Genomic DNA, 20,595 nt, shown 5'->3' with positions numbered 1-20,595 from the left:
CGCATATCAATGACTAGTGTTTCTTACTAGTAAAGCCTCCTTAAAAATCTATTTCCCTTTTGGCTGCCACAGAACCACAGATCGGTAAGGGGCTTCTTAATAGTCTCATGCAGTCTTGTAACAGTTTTGAGTCGTAGCAAAGCCAGCAAGTTCTGTGGCTTTTCTCAGCTGAAATTCCTATTAACACCATCAATTTACAAATGATTCAACGAGGAGCTTAAACCTGAGCTGATAAAGGATGAAATACACAAAGACCTTGAATGATGCTCTGAGAGCAACAGATACAGTCATCACTGCTCTTTGAATAGCATGTTGCTGGTTCTCCACATCCTTCCCTGTGTATTGTATCACTGACTCCTCTGAGACAAGATCCGCTGAGGGTAGCTGGGGACACTAAGGTTAAGAGAGAGAATAGTGCAATCAAGGAGCATCTGTTGGGCACATCCTGATCAGACATGTGCAGAACTCAGGGGAAACACAGATGAGACAGATGAGTAAGGAGTTCCAGGTCTTCGGGGGATGTCAGGCTTAAAATGAACAAATGAATGGATATACGTATACACACACGTATACATATATGTATATGTATAGAAAGGAAGAGGTGAGGGAAAGAACACTTACACTGAGAAAACAGCATGTAGAGGCACAGAGGCCAGAAAGGTAGAAGAGCAAGATGGAGGAAGAGAACAAGGCATGAAATGGGCTCTAAGTCTCTCTCTCTCTTTTTTTTTTTTTAATTAAAGATCTTATTTAGAGAGAGAGAGAGCAAGAGCTGGCAGAGGGAGAGGGAGAGAGAGAATCCCAAACAGACTCCTGGTTGAGCACAGAGTCCCATGCAGGGCTCCAGCTCACGACTCAGATCAGGACCTGAGGTGAATTCAAGAATCCTGTGGTTAGCTGAGTGAACCACCCAAGTGCCCCACTCTGAGTCTTCAATAAATGTCTGGGGTAAGTTAGAGACAGAGAGAGAGAGAGAGAATGATGACCCAATCGCAAATATTTTGGACAAAGTCTTGGGTATGAGTTAGGCACTTTGCAAGCAGTAAGGATTCAGTGAGTGGTGAACCACAAAAGCTGAGACCTTGGTGAGCTCTCGGTTTGGTGGGAGTAGAGACAAATCCATGAAGTGAAGTGACAAGCCACCATGACTGATGCCAGTGTAGACCACGCAGGTACCTCCAGATGTCTGGTGAAAAGTTACAAAGCAAGGAGGCGACACCTTGGCTTGGACTTCCTCAACGCTGGCTTCCATTTAGGGAAGTTGAGGGCAGAGAGAGGTCAGTTTTCTTTGACTTAACCAGGTTTTAAAAACAAAACTTATTTAGAGCTTTACTATATGCTAATTATGGTAATAAGCATTTTCCATGTGTTAAATCACTTAACTCTCACATGGATGCCCGCAGGCGGTATTGTTAGTATTCCATTTTACAAGTGAAAAAGCTGAGGCTGAGAGAGGTTAGGTAACTCGCCCAAATTCACGCGGCTAGTAAGTGGCAAAGGCAAAGCTGGGAGCCCCGTTCTTAAAGAAGGCCGGTAACATCAACAGTCCTCTCCAGGCTAGATTTCATTTCGCATGATGCTGGGGATCTCACTTTCTCTCTTTAAGCCTCGGCACCTGCGTCTGTAAAATGGGGCGAGGGCTCCAACTGTTAGCTCCTGCTCAGGCGCTGTTGAGAGCGCCACTCGCGGATCACCTGGACAAGGGACCCGTCCGGGAGGCGGAGGCCGGGATCACTCAGTCTGCGCTCACAGCCCCAGCCTCCGCCGCCCAGCTCCAGACCGGTTCCCATGACAACCCGGCCAGCCACCAGCCTGAGGCTGGCCTGCGTCACGTCCGGCCCGTTTGTTTCCGGGTCTAGCCCCAGTCGCGGCGGCGGCCCTCCAAGCCCCAGAGCCGGACTCCGCTACGCCTCTGCTCATTCTGCTGCCTCCCGCTTCTTCCTCCGCCGCCCACAACCGTCGGCCTCTCCCCGGCGCAACGCGCAGCTCTCTTTGGACCCGCCTCCGAAGGACGTCACTTCCTGGACGAGTGTTTCCGGGTCACCGCTTGTCCCGGGGTACTGGCCTCGGTACCCTGCAGCCGGCCGGAGCAACGAGAGCCCAGGCGGGCCCGGCTCCGGCGGCGGCCGCGGCTCCCTCTGGATTTCCTCGACCCAGGCGTCCTCGGCGACAGTGCCGGGGTGAGTGCGGGGCGGCCGCGGGCGGAAACGGCGTCCGGCGCTTCCCAGGGCAGAGGGGGCGCCTGAGTCGGCGGGGCTTGGCCGACCCGGGGGTGGGGTCCACTCGCAGCCGGCGGGGGCGACGGGCGGCCCCGCCTTTTCGGCCTCCCGAGAGCCCAGCTTGTCCTCAGGATCCTCACTCCGCCGAGGGTTGCCTCGTAGACTCCTGGGACCGGCCATGGGTGGCTCAGGGCAGCTCAGCAGGAACACCCCCTCTTCGGGGACTAACCAAGCGGGAGGCCACCCTGACTCCACCGGGAGGCAGTTGCCGCGCAGTGGTCCCCAGCCTAGTCTCTGGCAGCAGATCTGGGTTTGTACTCACTGTGTGACCTTGGACAAGTCATTTCATCTTCCGAGCTTCATTTGCCTAATTGGTTAAATGGAAGTGAACGTGCCTAAGGCTGTGGTGGGGATCAAATGAGATGATGCTTGTGAAGCACGGTCTCTGACATACAGCAGGCATCCTGTAAATGATAGCTGCTGTTAATTCATTCATGCACCCAGAAGCGGCCAGAGTTTGGGACTGGGGTGTTTTTCACAACCAGTATGGCCCTCAGAGGCCGTAGGAATGACCAGGTTGGGAATAGCAGCCGCTAGCTTCTGCCCCTGCAGGGAGGCGAAACTACTTCCTTTAGAGCCCCTCTATGGGGCAGCTGCCAGTAAGGAAGCCCGTTTTCAGCACCACTGGGGTTATATTCAGAGGTTTGCAAGGCCTCTGAATTTCTCTGGAATCTGATTGGGGTCTGGAGACCCTCTGATGTTTCACAACCAGTGCAGCATGCTTTAGGTGTATGTGTCTCAGAAGCTTCAGAATTGGAATTGAGTGCACGGGAGTGACGGGTTAGGAGGTGGAGGGGTTGAATTGCTTGCTCTCCTCTCGGTGCTCTCTGCAGGCTGAGGGAACTCAGAGCTGGCTGAAGCTAGACCAGAGATCTGTAAACCTGTGGACTGGGGCAATGCTGGGACCAAAATAGCTTTTGGCTGTGCAGGGAGGGGGCGCCTTCAAATGCTGCTTGGGGAGCGTTCTGCTTGAATGGGCCTGTTGAGGTAAAGCCAAGCTAATGCTTTGCTACCCCGAGATCATTTCAGTTCCTTTCAGTGAGGTTTTAAACAGATACAGCTTTCCTTTGAGATGCTTAAAAAATAATCTTTAGAAAGATAAAAATCCTTAAAAAGCCACCACCTCTCTGACTGTATATGTAATATTTCTCTTCATCGACTTGTTTTTCAAAGGGAGCCCAGATTGTGGGTGCAGGAAGTGCTGACCAGGCCTGTTGGCTTTGGGCACCCGCCTGACGCTGTAAGGGATGTTCACAGTGCCATTCTCCCCCCCCACCCCACCAGACTGGCACGTCATGATGTTCCAATCCTTGGGTTGCTTGGAGAAATTAACGGCTTCTGTCATTGCGCTGTCTAGTCTCCTGTAACCACGCTGTTTTTGCAGAGAGGGTGTTTTTTTGTTGTTCTCGCAGAGTGCTGGGAATAAATTGCTGGCTCTGTGCTCAGAAAAGACACCAGCTATGACCAGCTACAATGCAGCCTGTTTTCTCAGAAAATGTATTCAGAAGGGATGATGTCAGCTGCCTCACCACTGGCCGGTTTCTGGCCAGCCTCTTCCCTTGGCCCTTGAGCTTACATCATAAAGAGATTTGTGGCTCTTCCAGCCCCGTTCTGTGTGGGAAGATGTGAATTTTGCTACTATAGGAATTTTTAGAACTTAACTCTGCTCGTCCTGCCATAGGATGTTCTAACTTAGCCTAGCCCTTTCAAGTAGAGCTGTCCAGCAGGTGCCGCACGGCGGCTTTGCCTAGAAGCAGCCTAGCTCAGAGCTTGAGTCAAGGATTTGGCATTGGACTTAGGTTTGGGCCTCAGATCCACTTCTGCCTTGGGCCTCAGGGCCTACCAGATTCAAACTCCAGCTCTGACCCTTGGAAACTCCACTGCGCAGGTGGTTTCATGGCCGAACCTTGGTTTCCTTCTAACGTTATGTGGGTTAAGTGGGATGATGCAGTTAAAGCCGAAGGCCCTGTGCTTAGCTCATAGTAGGACCTCAGTGATTATTCGTTCCCTTCTCTTTCCTTACTTATCTCAGCATTCATTTCCTTTCACTTGTTTCCTCACCTGCCTATGTTGGTTCAGGATGCATCATAGATTGGTTTCCTTTCCTTGACTTTAGGATTTGGAACACCAGTTGGGCTATTCAGATCCCTTTTCCTTGTTTATTGTGTGCTAGCAACAAACAAGGGTGTGGACTGTGGTGTGATTACAGAGCAGCAGACACTGAGCTTGAGGGTGGCTGACTTTGTTTAAAAAAAAAAAAAAAATCCGCCTCTATAGGCTCAAAGCTGACTTCCTTGGAGAAAAACCACAGCTGTATTTAGGAGTCTTGATGTCCCTCTGTTTAAATTCTTTTTTTTTTTTTTTTTTTTAAAGATTTTATTTATTTATTTGACAGACAGAGATTACAAGTAGACAGAGAAGCAGGCAGAGAGAGAGGAAGGGAAGCAGGCCCCCTGCTGAGCAGAGAGCCTGATGTGGGACTCGATCCCAGGACCCTGAGATCATGACCTGAGCCGAAGGCAGCGGCTTAACCCACTGAGCCACCCAGGCGCCCAGCCTCTGTTTAAATTCTTATCAGATGAACCAAAAAATAGTCCCTGGGGCCAGAGACAGGACGGAAGTTTCTCTCAGATGAATAAAAAATGGTAAATACATATGCGTTTTCTTTTCTTTCTTTTTTCTTTTCTTTTTCTTGCTTTTTTAAAGATTTTACTTATTTATTTGAGAGAGAGAGCGTGAGAGGGGAAAAGGTCAGAGGGAAAAGCAGACTCCCTGTGGAGCTGGACTCCAGGATCATGACCTGAGCCCAAGACAGTGGCTTAACCAACTGAGCCACCCAGGTGCCCCCATATGCGTTTTTAATAGCAAGGGCAGTGATGTCTTTTCTTGGATTGCAATAACTTTGATAATAAGCTCTTTCTTTTTTTTTTTTTTTTTTTTTTTTTTTTTTTAAAAGATTTTATTTATTTATTTGACAGAGAGAGATTACAAGTAGGCAGAGAGAGAGAGAGAGAGGGAAGCAGGCTCCCTGCCGAGCAGAGAGCCCGATGCGGGACTCGATCCCAGGACCCTGAGATCATGACCTGAGCCGAAGGCAGCGGCTTAACCCACTGAGCCACCCAGGCGCCCGATAATAAGCTCTTTCAATTAGAATTGAGGGCGAGGCTGTGGCTTCCCAACTGCTGCCCCCTACCCACCCCATATCTTCCCACTGCACCCATCCTAGAGCCTGGCACAGGATAGGTGCTGCATAAATACTTGTTGAACTCGGAAATCATAGGGTATGTATGGGAAGGAACACAGTGCCTCAGAGGGCAGGCTTGGAATCTTGGTTCCCTTACCCTGGCTCCTTACAGCATGTCATGTCGTGGAGCCTCTCTGTTCCTTCTCTCTCCAGCTGATCTCTCAGGATTCTTGGGAGAGCTCAGTGAGAAACCGAAGGAGTGGCATCTTGAATTGATCATTCATTTCGCCTGTTTGATCAGACACCTACTGTGTGCCCGGCTGTGTGTTAGGCACCATGGTGAACAAAACAGATGTGGTCCTTGCCTTTGCGGAGCTTACTGGGTAAGGGGGGGGGGGTACAAAGAGAAAGGAAGTTAGTAAATGAATAAATAAAGTTGGTAATTTCAGATGGTGATTATCCCACGATAATGGGATCCCAAGGGACTGGGAAGCAGGGAGTTACTGCGCTGGGGTTGCCAGTGAGGTACCTGTGGGTGACATTTGAACTAATGCCTGAGTAACGAGAGTAAGCCGGCTATGGGAAAGATCAGAGGAAGAACGTGCAAAAGGAACAACATGGGCAAAGGTCCTGAGACAGGAATGAGCTTGGTGGGTTTGAGGAACAGACAGAAAGGTCCCTGTGGGTAGAACTTAGAGGGAAAGGGAAGGCAGCTGTGAGAGGGCGCAGGAGTAGACCATGTGAAGCCTTTGACCTTGGTCAGGAGGTAGAATTTTATCCTAATGGACTTATGTTTGCCTCCTGTGCTTCTTAAGTATATTTGTCCCTGAAGCATTGGGCTCCCTTGGCAGGGCGGTGGGTGGGAGAAGGCGGCCTCTCTGTCCCCAGTTCTCCCGCACAGCTCACGCTCACCTCATAGTTCAGATCTTCCAAGAGTCTTCCCAAAGGAGAAGGCAGGCGAGCGGCTCGAGATGTGGATGACTTTATGGGCCTCGTGGTTGCTGCCAGGTTTGTAGGCCATTAGCACTTTCTGAGCTGAGGCCAGATCTGCCGACAGCCTGCACAGGGCTGTCCCCTCCCCTCAGCTTCCTTCTCAGTCCCGCGCTGTCTCCACAGCCAGCAAGAGCCTCCTGCACTTAGACAGGTGCTTATGAAGCACAGACCCCTGGCTCTGTGCTTGGGTTCCCTTAACGAGGAATTTAGTTAGGATCCCTGTGCCTGTAGCTAGTGGTCAGAACGGACGAGGTTGGAAATGCACATCGCCTCCTGGGCGGACATGTTCGCCCGCTCTGATCTTAGCTTCTTGAGAATGTGCGCTGTTGTGGCAGGGGGGCCGGCCCGTCCAGAGGGCAGCAGTAGCCGCTCGTGTGTGTCAAGGGCTTGTCCCGAGCCAGTCCTCTGTGAAGAGCTTTATATACTCATGGCACATGACCTTCCACCAAATATGGACTGTAGGTACTATTACCAACCCCTATTTTCAGAGGGGAAAACTGAGGCCCACAGAGGCTGAGTAATTGGCCCAGAGAAGCAGACCCAAGAGTCACACCCAGGCAGTCTGGCTTTGGGATCTGTTGGTGACGCCTGTGCCGCGCTGCCCACTGCACCCACCCAGCCCTGGCAGCGCCCTCTGTGAACCCAGATTTGCTCCCGGCCTTCTGGCACCAACCCTGTTGCTTGCTCTGTGCATGTTCTACTCACCAGCAGCCAAGCAGACAGCGAGAGTGTATAAATCTGGTGTAGCCCGGCTCAGAATGTTCTGTCCTCTCCCAGTGGGACTATAAACCTCTCTAAAGGTGTGGGGGGGGGGGCGCCTGGACGGCTCAGCCGTTAAGTGTCTGCCTTTGGCTCAGGTCATGACCCCAGGGTCCTGGGATCGATCCCCGCATCGGGCTCCCTGGTTTGTGGGAAGCCTGCTTCTCCCTCTCCCACTCCCCCTGCTTGTGTTGCCTCTTTCGCTGTGTCTCTCTCTGTCAAAAATTAAATACAATCTTTAAAATAAATAAATAAAAGAAGGTATGGGGGAATGCAGGCTGTCAAAGGCGGGTGAGGCGACCCCTGGTAGGACAGCCCTCTCCCCCTTCCTTCGAGCTCTTCAGGCGCTTCCCGGGCATCTTTGAGTCAAATGTACTGTCGGGACGTGGGCTCCTGTCCTGATGGTGCCTGCAGCCTCATCTCTGGGCACCCCCTTCCCTTGCCCTCGCTGCTTCAGCTGCACTGGCCTGCCTTCTGCTCAAAGGCCAAGCTCCTTCCTGCCTCAGGAAAGCAGGGCGTGGCGGTCAAGGGCGAGACTTCAGAGCCAGGCGCTAGGGCTCAGCTCTGCCTCTTCGTGGTTCCAGATCTTTGGGCACTTTCTTAATATTTCTTTGTCTTAATTTTCACATCTGTTAAATGGGGATCCTGCCTCCTAGGGTCGTTTAAGACAATGAAATGCGTTTGTGTGCCTAAGTGCCTGGCGCACAGTAGGCGCCGACAGTGTTCCTCGGGGCCTTCCTCCCTGGCGGTGCTGCTGCTGTTACGGTCTCCGCCCACCTCTCTGCCCAGCGAACCCCTCATTCTTCAGGTCTGACTACCACTGCCCGGGCTGGGGGTGGGGGCCTTTCTAAAACTCCTCCTCCTCCCTGCAAACCCAGGTTGGAGCTGTACTCTTCATTCATGAGTTCAGCAAAGTCAGGGACCTGTTCGTTTCCACGACAACTTGGCATATAGTCCGTGTTCGGTAAATGTGGTGAATGAATGAGCAGAAAGGGGCCCAGGGCTGGTGATGCCTGGGGTAGCTCAGGCCAGTTCTGCCTCTCATTTTGTCTCAGCAGCCACGCTTGGGCACATGGACCATTTCGAGGAATGACGTGCTTCTTGTTCTTCCCCTTCCAGAGCGCGCCCCTAGTGCGGGTGGGCACCATGTCAGTGCTTTTAGCCATGGCCCTGCCTCGAACCCAGAAACCATGGAGGAGATAAGGTAGCCCCTCCCCGTCTCTGGATCAGATGGGGAAGCCCAGTTCAATGGATACGAAATATAAGGATGACTTATTTCGGAAGTACGTGCAGTTCCATGAGGGCAGAGTGGACACTACCCCCAGCAAGCAGCGGCCTGGCAGTGATGAGTACCTTCGAGTGGCAGCCTCGGCCCTGCTCAGCCTACACAAGGTGGATCCCTTCTATCGATTCCGGCTGATCCAGTTCTATGAGGTGGTGGAGAGCTCCCTGCGCTCGCTCAGCTCTTCCAGCCTGCGGGCTTTGCACTGCGCCTTCAGTGTGCTGGAAACGGTGGGCGTCAACCTCTTCCTCTACCCGTGGAAGAAGGAATTCAGAAGCATCAAGGTAAGGTCTAGGGAAGGGCCAACCGCACTGTTCTGCCTTCTTCCCCTCCCAGACCCACTTGAGAGGGCTTGTGCCAATTACTGCCTCCTCTGCCCACAGACTCTCCTGTCTTCCCCATTGCCTTTGCCATAACAACTGGAAATACTCCCCCTTACCCACCCCACCCCCCGCTGGGGGAGGCTCCCTACTTGCTGTCTGACCAGTGTCATCTCTTTACTGGGTCCCTGCCCCTGGCAGCTCCCACGTGAAGCTGTGAGGTTGGAAAGGTAGGCAGCACCCTAGTGATATAGGGCTTTGAAGCCCAGGGCATAGGGCTTAAATTGACCCTAAGCAGGCTGGGAATCAGGGCAGGCCAGGGTCAGGTTTCCATTTGCAAAGCATCCTTCTGGCTGTTGGATAGGAAATAGACTAGTGGGGGCGGCGAGAACAGTTAGGAGGCTGCCATGGAAGTTGGGGTACCCTGAGAGCCGGTTTGGACTGGGTGGTAACAGACAGGAGGCTGGAGGATGGATTTAAGAGAGAAAGAGAACTCGGAATCATTCCGAAGCCAGGTGATGGCTCAGGAGAGCTTCCACAAAGCCAGACTATTCTTCAGAACTTGCAGACATGCCCAAAAGGAATATTCTACTCACTCACTGGGCGTTCTGCCTCTACTCTCATACCTTCTCTTTAGGCCTGTTTGCCCTGTTTCCTCCTCATCTGGAGCAGAGCTGCTGAGCCCCGTATGGGAAGCCGGCAGCTTTGTACCCTCCGCTCGAGGCAGGAGTACCATGCGGTCTCCTGCGCCCGATGCGCTGAGCCAGCCTCTGCCTGCTGCAGTGATCGGTTGCCGAGATCCTTCCTCCCCGCTACTCCCCCTATGCTTCCAGAGGCTCTTCCCTGGGTGTGCCGGGCTCTGGAACCGGCTCTGCATGTGTCTCAGAGAGCAAACGGTGCCTCTGTTTTTCTGTCCCCTTCTCCTTAGACCTACACGGGCCCCTTCGTTTATTATGTCAAGTCGTCGTTACTGGAAGAGGACATCCGAGCCATCCTGCATTACATGGGCTACGTGCCTGAGTTAGGGACTGCGTACAGACTCAAGGAGCTTGTGGAGACCCTCCAGGTGAAGATGGTCTCCTTTGAGCTCTTTCTGGCCAAGGTGGAGTGTGAGCAGATGCTGGAAATCCACTCACAAGTCAAGGACAAGGGCTACTCCGAGCTGGACGTGGTGAACGAGCGCAAAAGCAGCACGGAGGATGTGCGGGGCTGCTCGGAGGCCCTGCGGCGGCGGGCTGAGGGCCGGGAGCACCTGACGGCCTCCATGGCCCGCGTGGCGCTGCAGAAGTCAGCCAGCGAGCGGGCGGCCAAGGACTACTACAAGCCGAGGGTGACCAAGCCCTCGAGGTCGGTAGATGCCTACGACAGCTACTGGGAGAGCCGGAAGCCACCCCTGAAGGCCTCGCTGAGCCTGCGGAAGGAGCCCACGGCGCCAGACGTGGGGGACGACCTCAAGGATGAGATCATTCGCCCGTCTGCTTCGCTGCTGACCATGTCCAGCTCCCCCCACGGAAGCCCAGATGACCTGCCGTCTGCCTCCCCCAGCAACGGCCTCGGCCTGCTGCGTGGCACATACTTCTCCGCTCAGGACGACGTGGATCTATACACAGACTCGGAGCCCAGGGCCGCATACCGGAGGCAGGACGCCCTGCGGCCGGACGTGTGGCTGGTCCGAAACGATGCCCACCCCGTCTACCACAAGCGCTCACCCCCCGCCAAAGAGTCCTCCCTGTCCAAGTGCCAAAACTGCGGGCTGTCCTGCAACTCCTCCCTCTGCCAGCGCTGCGACAGCCTGCTCGCGGGTCCCCCAGCCTCCAAGCCCGGCGCCTTCTCTGGCAAGCCCTCCGCCCACGACAGCCTGGCCCATGGGTCATCTCTGCGGGAGAAGTACGCTGGCCAGACGCAGGGCCTTGAGCGGCTGCCACACCTCCACCCAAAACCCAAGACCCCCACCACAGCCACCTCCCGCTGTGGCTTCTGCAACCGCCCGGGTGCCACCAACACCTGCACCCAGTGTTCGAAAGTCTCCTGCGACGGCTGTCTCAGCGCCTACCATTACGACCCCTGCTGCAAAAAGAATGAGCTGCACAAGTTCATGCCCAACAACCAGCTGAACTACAAGTCCACCCAGCTCTCCCATCTCGTGTACAGATAGACTGGACCTTGCACCCCCTGCTCCAAGGGCTACGCCACTGACTTTCCGGTTCCCCGTTCCGGGGAAGAAGTGTTAGTGTGTTGATCTCAGAAGCAGAGACCTGCATCTGACCATGTAGGTGTTGGGGATCGTGGGCTTGGCTGCGCCATATGGGAGTTCACTGGGTGGCCCAGATATTTCATCTGGTGGCTGCTTTGTCGCCTGACAAGGGAGAGGGTGGCACTTCCGTTCAGATTCATTTTTGCTAATCTCTCCACTCCTGTTGCATTGTTCGTTTTGTTTTCGGAGAGGATTTCTAACTCCGAGACCCTTGTCAACACCCCCCCCCAGACCACCCCCCCATCCCACCCCCCCGCCAACCACCACCACCACTCCAAAGCCAACTTGGACTGGGAAGGGCCCTCCAGGTCACCTCCAAATGCCCACCTGGAGCGCCGAGCTAGAGGCCTGTTGGCTTGTGAAATGAGCCCTCCTGCCACACCGGGCCTCTTCCCATGGCTCATCCTTTGGCCGCCCCCTTCCCAAACACAAGGATCCCCACCTGGACTCCCCCCACCCCGCTGACTTCCTCCTGTCCAAGTCTCCAGGGTGGGCGGAGTCCAGCTGTCCCTGAATGGCATCCTGTTGCCACTGCAGCTCGGTGCGGCCCGTGTGTCCGAGCGCTTTGCTCCAGCACATCCAGGTGTGGCCTTCCATGGCAGGATGGACTGTTCCCCCTTTCTGTTGTTTGCACATGCCCCTCTCACTGTACTGTAAATAGATATTTTTGAGATTTATTTTTAAATAAATATTCAACTTGCCGTGTGTTTCAAAGTGGTTAAAACATGAATTATGTAGCTATTTATACAAACGGCCTGGGTTCTTCAGTCTTCCAACGGAGGGTCTCGTGCCCTTCCGTGTTGTACCCTACACAAACCACAGCCCGAGGATAGAGCGGAGAGTGTGGGGGCAGAGACAGACGATGTCCCGGAGTCGGTGGAGAGCCACTGTCTTCCCTACAATAAATCTCTATATACCTACCTCCAGCGTACACTTAGGGGGCTAGCATGGGCTGGGTCGGGGGGCGCGGTCTCTGCACCTGTGGACCGCAGTAACGTAGTGACCTTCAGGACCCTCGCCCTGCAGATCGACAGCCTGGTCTTTGTCTCTTGCTGCATGTGAACCTCGCACTCCAAACCTCTGGAGTCTTGTTTCAGAAGGAAAATCCTGTGGGATTCCCCCTCCCCTCCATCTCAGCCTTCTTCGCCTGTTTCCGGGACTCTGCGACATCAGTGATCTTTTTTGCACTAAAAGTGGGCCCGAGTCAGCGTGTGCCCATCACACGGACGTTTCCTGAGACACTCAGCCGAGCCTCAGCACTTCCAAACCTGAAGGCCCCTTAAACTCTGAGTGACTGACCCCTGGATCTTCCTTTTGGGGTGCAGAACAGGAGTGGGGCAAGAATTTGAAAATAAAACCACTTCCTTGTGAACTACTATATTTTAGCCATAAGTGTTTGTGATGTACAGAATATTATAGGAATTTACATGCAGTGGGTTTTCTGGTAGTAGAAGGAGGTATTCAGCTCTTGAACAAATTTAAATCTGGCTGAATCCTGAGGTCACTGAATTTGCTCATGTTCTTCCAACTCGGTCGAGTGATTTTAAGGTTTTCCAAATCTTCTATGGCTCTTTTTTATATATCTGGTAGAGCACATGTAGATACTCAATGTGTATATACAGCTGAATTTCAACCCCTTTATTACTAAGACCAGCCCACTCTGGGGTCATCATCTTTGATGTTCTTCCTTTCCACATTTCAGAAGTGTTGATGCCTGTTTTACTCCTGAGAGCACTAGTTTGCTAGTTTTCCGTTCCCAGATCGCTCCAGCCTACGGGAACTCTACCAACCGTGATGCCAGGTCACTTGTGCCACCAGTGGGCAGAAGCAGGAGTGCCCACCTCATCCTGGGAGAGAAGGTTTGGCGCACATGTCATCACGGAGATGCTGTTGTGTTCACAGACTGGAACCGAAAACGCTCTGCCCCTGTTCTTGGTGTGTACCTTCTTGTATGAGGTTGCTGTGATTGAGCTGGATAAAATATATGCTAATTTAAAAAGGCAGATGTTTTACATTTGATTTCTACTAAGAATTGAAATGTTGAGAGATGATTTAAAAAATAATAAAGTGTCTTCCATTATTAAACCAGGCGTTTGGGGTTTTATGTCCCTCCCTCCCTGCTGCTGTTGAAGTTTGGGTTGCCTGGATTTTTTTGTTTGTTTTGCTCAAACTGCATTCTTCAATGACAGGACTCACATTTTCTCCTCCACAGAACTGAGACATGACAATAGCCGGCATTCGGCATTCGTGAGCTCACACCATGAGCCGGGTTATGCTGGGACTTTACGTGCATGATCCCATGTAACAGCGTTCAGCTTTCCTGTCTGCTAGGTTGTATTACGATCCCCGCCTGTAAGGTGTGCAGAAAATGAGGTGTGCAGAGCTCAGCGTGTTTCTTTCTTTCTTTCTTTTTTTTTTTTTTTAAAGATTTTATTTATTTGACAGACAGAGATCACAAATAGGCAGAGAGGCAGGCAGAGAGAGGAGGAAGCAGGCTCCCTGCCGAGCAGAGCGCCCAATGTGGGGCTTGATCCCAGGATCCTGGAATCATGACCCAAGCTGAAGGCAGAGGCTTTAACCCACTGAGCCACCCAGGCACCCCTCAGCTGTGTTTGTTGGGTCTGGGACCACAGACTCCAGGAGAAACGATTGTTGGTGGTAACACTGGAGGATATAATGACAAAAATTAATTACATCTTTAATTCTTTTGGTCCATTTGAATGCCGAGGAGGAAGTCCGTTCACTGCTAGCTTGTCTTGACCGAGGAGGAAGCAGGTATTGGGTGGGCATGGGCAGAATCTGAGCTGGATGTTCGGTTGCCTTCTGTTTGGAGCAGGCCATACTGCTTTCCATCTGCAGCCATGGTAGATCACTTCAAAAATCAGTTTAGGGGTTTTTTAAAAGGAAGGTTGACTTGAAAGCGAGGTGTATGGCGAAAACCATGAGGGTGGGGTAAGAGCAGCCGTGGTTTGGGACATCCAGGCTCTCGGTAGCAGCAGAGTCTCTGCAGGACTGACCACGGCTGGGTCGGCCCCGACAGGGCCCCTCAGCTGTCGGGGAGAGAAGAAGCAGTTTTCTCCATTTCACGCATTTTGCATTGGCAAACAAATCATCCAGGCCTCGGGCCAGACCAAGGCCCGGGGGAAGCGTTGGGGTTGGTGTCAGCTACAGCATAGGAAATGGCACTGCTGGGCACGGCGGCTTCCTGGAGACGCACACCCGGCCCCGGGAGAGCAGAGGAAGCCAGACACTCACTCCTGCATCCAAAGCAGAGCGGTGACTTCAGAGCAGATCGCCTCATCCGGGGATGTAAGTGACAAGCATATTTAACATCATCAGGCCCACCAGCTGTCCGCTAGCTCTGCCGCCAGCTCCCAGCACCCATCTGTGACACCCCCGACGCCTCACTACCAGTCTCAGAGGGATAAGGACGGCGGCAGATGGTCCAGACTGAACCCCGCTCTCCGCTCACCCTTTCTCCCTTGGTAATGCAAGCCCTGATTTTTTAGGCCCATGGCCATCCAGAACGAAGACTGCCTATCACAGCCTCTCCTGTAGCTGGGCATGGTTAAGCGCCCGTGTCTGGTCGCTGGGACCGAGAGGTGGTTTGTGTGGCTTCCTAGACGTGTCTTTCACAGGATCTTGTCCTTCCCACCCTGCTCCTCCTTCCTGGCTGGAACGTCTGTGTCGGCTGGAGTGGAGCAACCATGTGAGACTGAGGCAGAAGCCAAGCGGAGAAGAGGGCGGGGCAGCAGTTGGAAGGGGCCGGTCCCTGAGGCTCGGGAAGCCGCCACGGTTCCCAGCCTGCCCTGCCTACCGCCAGAGGTTTTATGTAAGAAAGGCATGAACTATTAACCTTGCTTAAACCGCATTCCCTCCCCACCCCATTTTCTCACTGAAGAAACCTTTTTATTTACAAATTTCATGTACATTGAACCCAGATTCAACAACACAGCAGTTATCAAGTTGCAGCCGACCTGGTCTCCTTTCTTTTCTTTTTTTTTTTTTTTTTAAGATTTTATTTATTTCTTTGACAAAGATCACAAGTAGGCAGAGAGACAGGCAGAGAGAGGAGGAAGCAGGCTCTTTGTGGAGCAGAGAGCCCGATACGGGACTTGATCCCAGGACCCTGAGATCATGACCTGAGCCGAAGGCAGAGGCTTAACCCACTGAGCCACCCAGGCGCCCTTCTTTCTATCTGTCCATCCACTTCCCTCCTAAATTTCTTTGAAGCAAATTCCAGATACCTATTTCATTTGTGAATATTTCAGTGTGTGTATCTAAAAGACAAGGACTAGGGGCGCCTGGGTGGCTCAGTGGGTTAAAGCCTCTGCCTTCGGCTCAGGTCATGATCTCAGGGTCCTGGGATCGAGCCCCAAGTCGGGCTGGGCTCTCTGCTCCGTAAGGAGCCTGCTTCCCTGCCCCTCTCTCTCTGCCTGCCTCTCTGCCTACTTGTGACCTCTGTCTGTCAAAGAAATAAATAAAATCTTCTTTAAAAAAGTAAATAAAAAAATAAAAAACAAGGACTTTGATTTATTTTTTTTTAAGTTTTATTTATTTAAGTAATCTCGGCATCCAACGCAGGGCTTGAACTCACGACCCCGATCAAGAATCACCATGCTCTTCTGACTGAGCCTGACTCCCCAAGACAAGGACTTTCAGTGCACCGTATCGGTATGCAATCAGAGTTCTGAAATCCAGTTGTCCTAGAAATCCATGTTTTAGAAACCATATCGGGGCTCAAATAAGGTCTCCACATCGCAATGGTGGATAGATCTTTAAATCACGTTTACCCTGAAGGCTGTCCTTGTAGAGTGTAGGGACACCATCTTCCTCATTTTTTTTCTCCTTGAGATGTTTTTGTTAAGCTGGATTTCTAGTCCTTCCGAGCTTGCCCGAGCCTGCATTCTGCTGATTGCAGCCGCGCTGTTGTTTGACGCGTTCCTCTGTTTTCTCAGTCTCCGGAGTAGTGGCGCTTTATTTTTTCCCCCCATTCCTGTTTATTTGCTGCACGTTGTACAAAAGTAGAAAAATAAACATCTCATGAGTATGGATCAGGGCTGCATAAATAAGGGGTTGGGAGGAAATAACTTAAGGCAGGGGTGAGGCTTTGTGCCTAGGAAAGGTCCGGGTCCCAGGCGGGCTGAGCGTGGGGCCCTGGGTTCTTAGACACACATGTCTCCGCTGGCAACACATTTCAGGTCCCATGTGAGGAGGCGGAGGAGGTTGAACGTGACGGAGGCCTCGAGGCAGCCCTGGGACTCCTTTGGGGCCTTCTGGAGCCGGTGCAGCCAGTGGTGGAGGAGGCCCCGGGCTCTGGGTCCTGCTGTGGGCAGAGCTGGGACACAAGCCTGGAGCTCCGAGTGCACGTGGCGCAGCAGGCGGAGGGGCTGGTCCAGGACGACCCCCAGGGTCGAGTCAGCCATGGCCCCCAGGACCTTCAGCGTCAAGGCTAGCTCAGCCTCCAAGGCCACGGGGCGCTCCCAGGCCTGCAGCACTCTCAGGTCCCTGTCCTGAGGGAAGAGGCAAGAGCCGCAGCTCCAGTTCTTCAGCGAGAGCGCATTTTCTAGGGCATCCTTGGCCTTCCTGATGGCTTTCAGCTCGCTCGGTGACAGAGACTGGAACCTGCTCATGAGGCAGCCCCTCCTGGTTGAGGTGGGTTTGGAAGTAGGGACAGAGCCCGCTCCAGTCAAGCCCAGCAGCAAAGTCACCAGCACCAGGACCCACGCTGTCGCCATGGCCAGATCCCCACTGCTTTCCCCGCTGCATGGCTCTGCTTTTAGCCAGGCTGCCTGGGCAGCCCCGGCTGATGTAGGTAAAGGGAAAAGGCAAGTGGAAATTGGAATCTCCACTTGCATGGGAAAGGCGCTCGTGGGCGGGGCCAGTCCTTTCCCAGGTGAGCACGTGGGTCTGGGTGAGGCCACCCAGGCGCAGAGACAGGGGAGCCCGCAGGTCCCTTCCCCGGACCTGGCCAGAAGGAAAGAGAAACTGAAATTCACTCACAGGAGAACACCTTGTTTCCGAGAAGTCCCTGTGGCTGGACAGCCTTCGGCTTCGGGCCAACCTTTGGGGGCCTTGGGGAACCCCTTACCAAGGCTGAGGCAGGTGGAGGGATGGGAAAGCGACTCGAGTGGGGTGGGGGCTGGGAGGCGTGGGTGAGGCCACCTTTGAGGCCTAGGGGGCTTTGAGGTACTGCTGGTTTGCTCTGCTTTTGCTTTTGTTTCCCGTGCTTTGGGTATCATGTCTAATAAATCTTTGCCAAATCCTATGTCAGGCATTTCCCCCTGTTTTCTGCTAGGACTTTTATAGTTTTAGGTCTTACATTTAGGCCTTTAGTCCATTTGTGAGTTAAGTTTTATATACGTCTTAAGGGAAGGGTCTAACTTCACTTTCTTGTGTTCGGATATCCCGTGTCCCCACCACTGTCTGTTTTGGCTGTCTGAACCCTACTGTGTGTTCTGCTGAAGCCCATTTGGCCGCATACGTGAGGGTTTACGTCTGACTCTATTCTGTTCCACTGGTCTGTACATCTACCTTTATGCCAGTCCGATAGTATTTTGATGACTGTAGCTTTGTGTGTAACATGTTTTGAAATCAGGAAGTGTGAAGAGTCAAACATTGTCTTTTTAAAGATTGTTTCAACTATTCAGGGGCCTTTGAGATCCAATATAAATGTTAGGACTTTTTTTTTTTCTATTTCTATAAAATTGCCATTGGGATTTTGATAGGAATTGCATTGAATTGGCAGATTGCTATGGGTTGAATGGACATTGTTACGATATTAAGTCTTCCAACCCATGAACACAGGATGTCTTTGCCTTTATTTGTGTCTTTAATTTCTTCCAGCAATGTTTTCAGTGTACAAGTCTTTTGCTTCCTTGGTTTATTTCCAAGTATTTTATTCTTGTTGATGCTATTGTGAGTGGAATTGTTTTCACAATTTCCTTTTCAAATTGCTCATTGTTTGTGTATGGATAAATGGTAGCTGATTTTTTATGTGTTAATTTTGTATCCTGCAACTTGAATTCATTTATTAGTTCTTTGTTTTTAAAGATTTTATTTATTTATTTGACAGACAGAGATCACAAGTAGGCAGAGAGGCAGGCAGAGAGAGAGGAGGAAGAAAGCTCCCCACTGAGCAGAGAGCCTGAGGCGGAACTCGATCCCAGGACCTTGAGATCATGATCCGAGCCGAAGGCAGAGGCTTAACCCACTGAGCCACCCAGGCGCCCACATTTATTAGTTCTAACAGAGTTTTGTGTGTGTGTGTGTGCATGTGTGTGTGTGAAATCTTTAGAGTTTTCTACATATAAGATCATGTTATCTGAGAACAGATACAATTTTACTTCTTTCTTTCCAGTTTGGATGCCTTTTGTTTCCTTTTCTTGCCTAATTGCTCTGGCTGAGACTGCTAATACTGTGTTGAATTCAAGTAGCAAGAGTGGGCATCCTTGCTTTGTTCCTGATCCTGGAGGAGGAGCTTCCAGTCTCTCACCAGTGAGTATGATGTTTGCTGTGGCCCATATATTTTCATATGGGCCTTTATTATGTTGAGGTAATTTCTTTCTGTGCCCAGTATGTTGAGTGTCTTTATCATAAAAGTGTGCTGGGTCACCTGGGTGGCTCAGTGGGTTAAGCCTCTGCCTTCGGCTCAGGTCATGATCTCAGGGTCCTGGGATGGAGCCCCACATCGGGTTCTCTACTCTCTACATTGGGCTCAGCGGGGAGCCGGCTCCCCCAGCCCCCGCCTGCCTCTCTGCCTACTTGTGATCTCTCTCTCTGTCAAATAAAAAAATAAAATAAAATTTGAAAATTTAAAAGTGTGTTGAATTTTGTTAAACTTTTTTTTCTGCAAAAACCCTGTGGTTTTTGTCCTTCATTCTGTCCCTGTGGTACATCACATGGTAGTTGCCTTTTGAGGCTTGCTCAGACTTAGGTTTGATTTTTGGGGAATGAGAGTAAGTCATAGATGTTTAGTTCCTTTGTCAGGAGGCACGTGACGTTGCATTCTCTGCCTTTGGGGTAGTTAACAGCCATTAGAACTGTTGTTTGGGGCTTCGATCGGTCATTTCATTGGAAGTTGCAAAATGCAGATATTCCAATTGTAGTATTCCCTTGCGACCAGAATACTTCTATAAAAAAACACTTCTTTGTGGTGGTATGACTTTCCACATGTGATAAAATTGTATAGAACTAAACACACACACACACCCTGTTGCACAGTATATGTAAAACAGATACAGTTTGAACAAGGTCTGTGACTTGTACCAATGTCAGTTTTCCGGTTGAGATACTGTTGTGTATTTGTGCAAGACTTTACTACTGGGTGCAGTATACATAGGACCTTTTTGCATTTTTTTTTCAACTTCCTATAAGTTTATAATTATTTTTTTTAAAAGAAAAAGAAACTTCCCTTAGCTACTAGTTGACTGTTAGTAGTTTAAGTGAGAGAAATGCTTAATTATTTGCCTTTATTTTATTACTATTTTTAAAAATAAGCTCTAGGCCCAGTGTGGGGCTTGAACTCACAACCCCAAGATCAAGAGTCACATGCTGTACCGACTGAGCCAGCCAGGTGCACCCTTTGCCTTTATTTTCACTTAATGAGTTGATGCCTTAGCATCTCCCAATAGTGACTAATTTTTTAAAAAGTATCATTAACTCATTGATTTCAGCACATACATATATTTTTTAAAACTTCAGTATATTCTAAGTATTTTAGTTCTTTATATTATTATGTCTTTTTAGTGAACAGAGCTTATTCTTTAAAAAATATATATTTTATTTATTTTTCTTTTATCTCTCTCTCTCTCTCTCTCTCTCTCTCTCTCTCATACAAGCAGGGGGAGCAGCAGGCAGAGGGAGAAGCAGGCTCCCCCCGAGCAGGGAGCCCAATGTGGGGGCCGCCCCCAGACTCCAGGATCATGACCTCAGCCAAAGGCAGAGGCTTTAACCCACTGAGCCACCCAGACACCCCCATACTTACACTTTAAATTAAAATTCAGGACCACAGGATTTTTACTTGAACTCATCTTTTTCCCATGCTAAGAATCCTGGTTCTCAAGGACTCTAGGAAAGATTTTATTTTTGATTTTAATTTTGCCACCTATGACCAGACCTTATCTTGACTGAGAGGAGGGTGTCTTGGCCCCTTGGAGAGAGTCTTAGATACCCCCCTACGGATGGGGGCAGAACTGAGGCTCCTGTTTGCAAGTTTCCAGGTAGGATTAACTCCCGGTTGCCCAGGACTCCGCTAGTCAATGGGACATCAGAGATATGGTTGAAGCCAGGGCAGGGGTTGTGCAGTTCCAGTGCATTTCTTTCCCTTCTCTGCCCCAGACGAGCCTCTGCTCCGGCGTTGATCTTTCTAGCCTTCCTTCGTGCTTCCACTGCACTTGTCTGCATCCTAAAGCATCATCGTTTCACATGGTTTTGTGTGGTTTTATGGGCGCTTGTCACGTTGTACTCGCCCGCAGCTCTCTCTCCTCTCCTCTCTGTGCTCTGAGATTTAACTGCACTGATGC

At 51.2% G+C, this 20,595-nt stretch overlaps 2 protein-coding genes across 3 annotated transcripts; one reads left to right on the top strand and one right to left on the bottom strand.

The window, feature by feature from the left end:
• Window positions 1–2,032: 2,032 nt before the first annotated feature.
• On the top strand, window positions 2,033–13,156 carry SPATA2 (spermatogenesis associated 2). Its single transcript, XM_082744883.1, has 3 exons — window positions 2,033–2,180; window positions 8,335–8,781; window positions 9,746–13,156. Exons 2-3 carry the CDS (start codon window positions 8,446–8,448, stop codon window positions 10,970–10,972), a joined length of 1,563 nt encoding a protein of 520 aa, XP_082601009.1. The 5' UTR covers window positions 2,033–2,180; window positions 8,335–8,445; the 3' UTR covers window positions 10,973–13,156.
• Window positions 13,157–15,603: 2,447 nt separating this feature from the next.
• Window positions 15,604–16,921, bottom strand: LOC309871647 (interferon lambda-1-like). 2 transcript variants are annotated; one of them, XM_082744896.1, is made up of 2 exons: window positions 16,247–16,921; window positions 15,604–16,078 (listed from the first exon to the last, which is right to left on the bottom strand). In XM_082744896.1, exons 1-2 carry the CDS (start codon window positions 16,807–16,809, stop codon window positions 16,072–16,074), a joined length of 570 nt encoding a protein of 189 aa, XP_082601022.1. In that variant the 5' UTR covers window positions 16,810–16,921; the 3' UTR covers window positions 15,604–16,071. The 2 variants fall into 2 exon arrangements, with proteins under 2 accessions (XP_082601022.1, XP_082601021.1); XM_082744895.1 differs by having other exon boundaries at window positions 15,604–16,919.
• Between the last annotated feature and the right edge of the window lie 3,674 nt (window positions 16,922–20,595).

This window comes from Mustela nivalis (assembly GCF_964662115.1).
Source record: "Mustela nivalis genome assembly, chromosome: 8".
Lineage (NCBI taxonomy): Eukaryota > Metazoa > Chordata > Mammalia > Carnivora > Mustelidae > Mustela > Mustela nivalis.
Note: the sequence above shows the minus strand (reverse complement) of the source record. Positions and strands in the feature narration are given on the sequence as shown.

Excerpts from the sequence above, each read along its gene's own strand:
- SPATA2 (XM_082744883.1), top strand. The coding sequence starts at position 8,446 with ATGGGGAAGCCCAGTTCAATGGATACGAAATATAAGGATGACTTATTT. Across the intron at positions 8,782-9,745 it reads AGGAATTCAGAAGCATCAAG|ACCTACACGGGCCCCTTCGT; the intron begins GTAAGGTCTAGG and ends CCTTCTCCTTAG.
- LOC309871647 (XM_082744895.1), bottom strand. The coding sequence starts at position 16,809 with ATGGCGACAGCGTGGGTCCTGGTGCTGGTGACTTTGCTGCTGGGCTTG.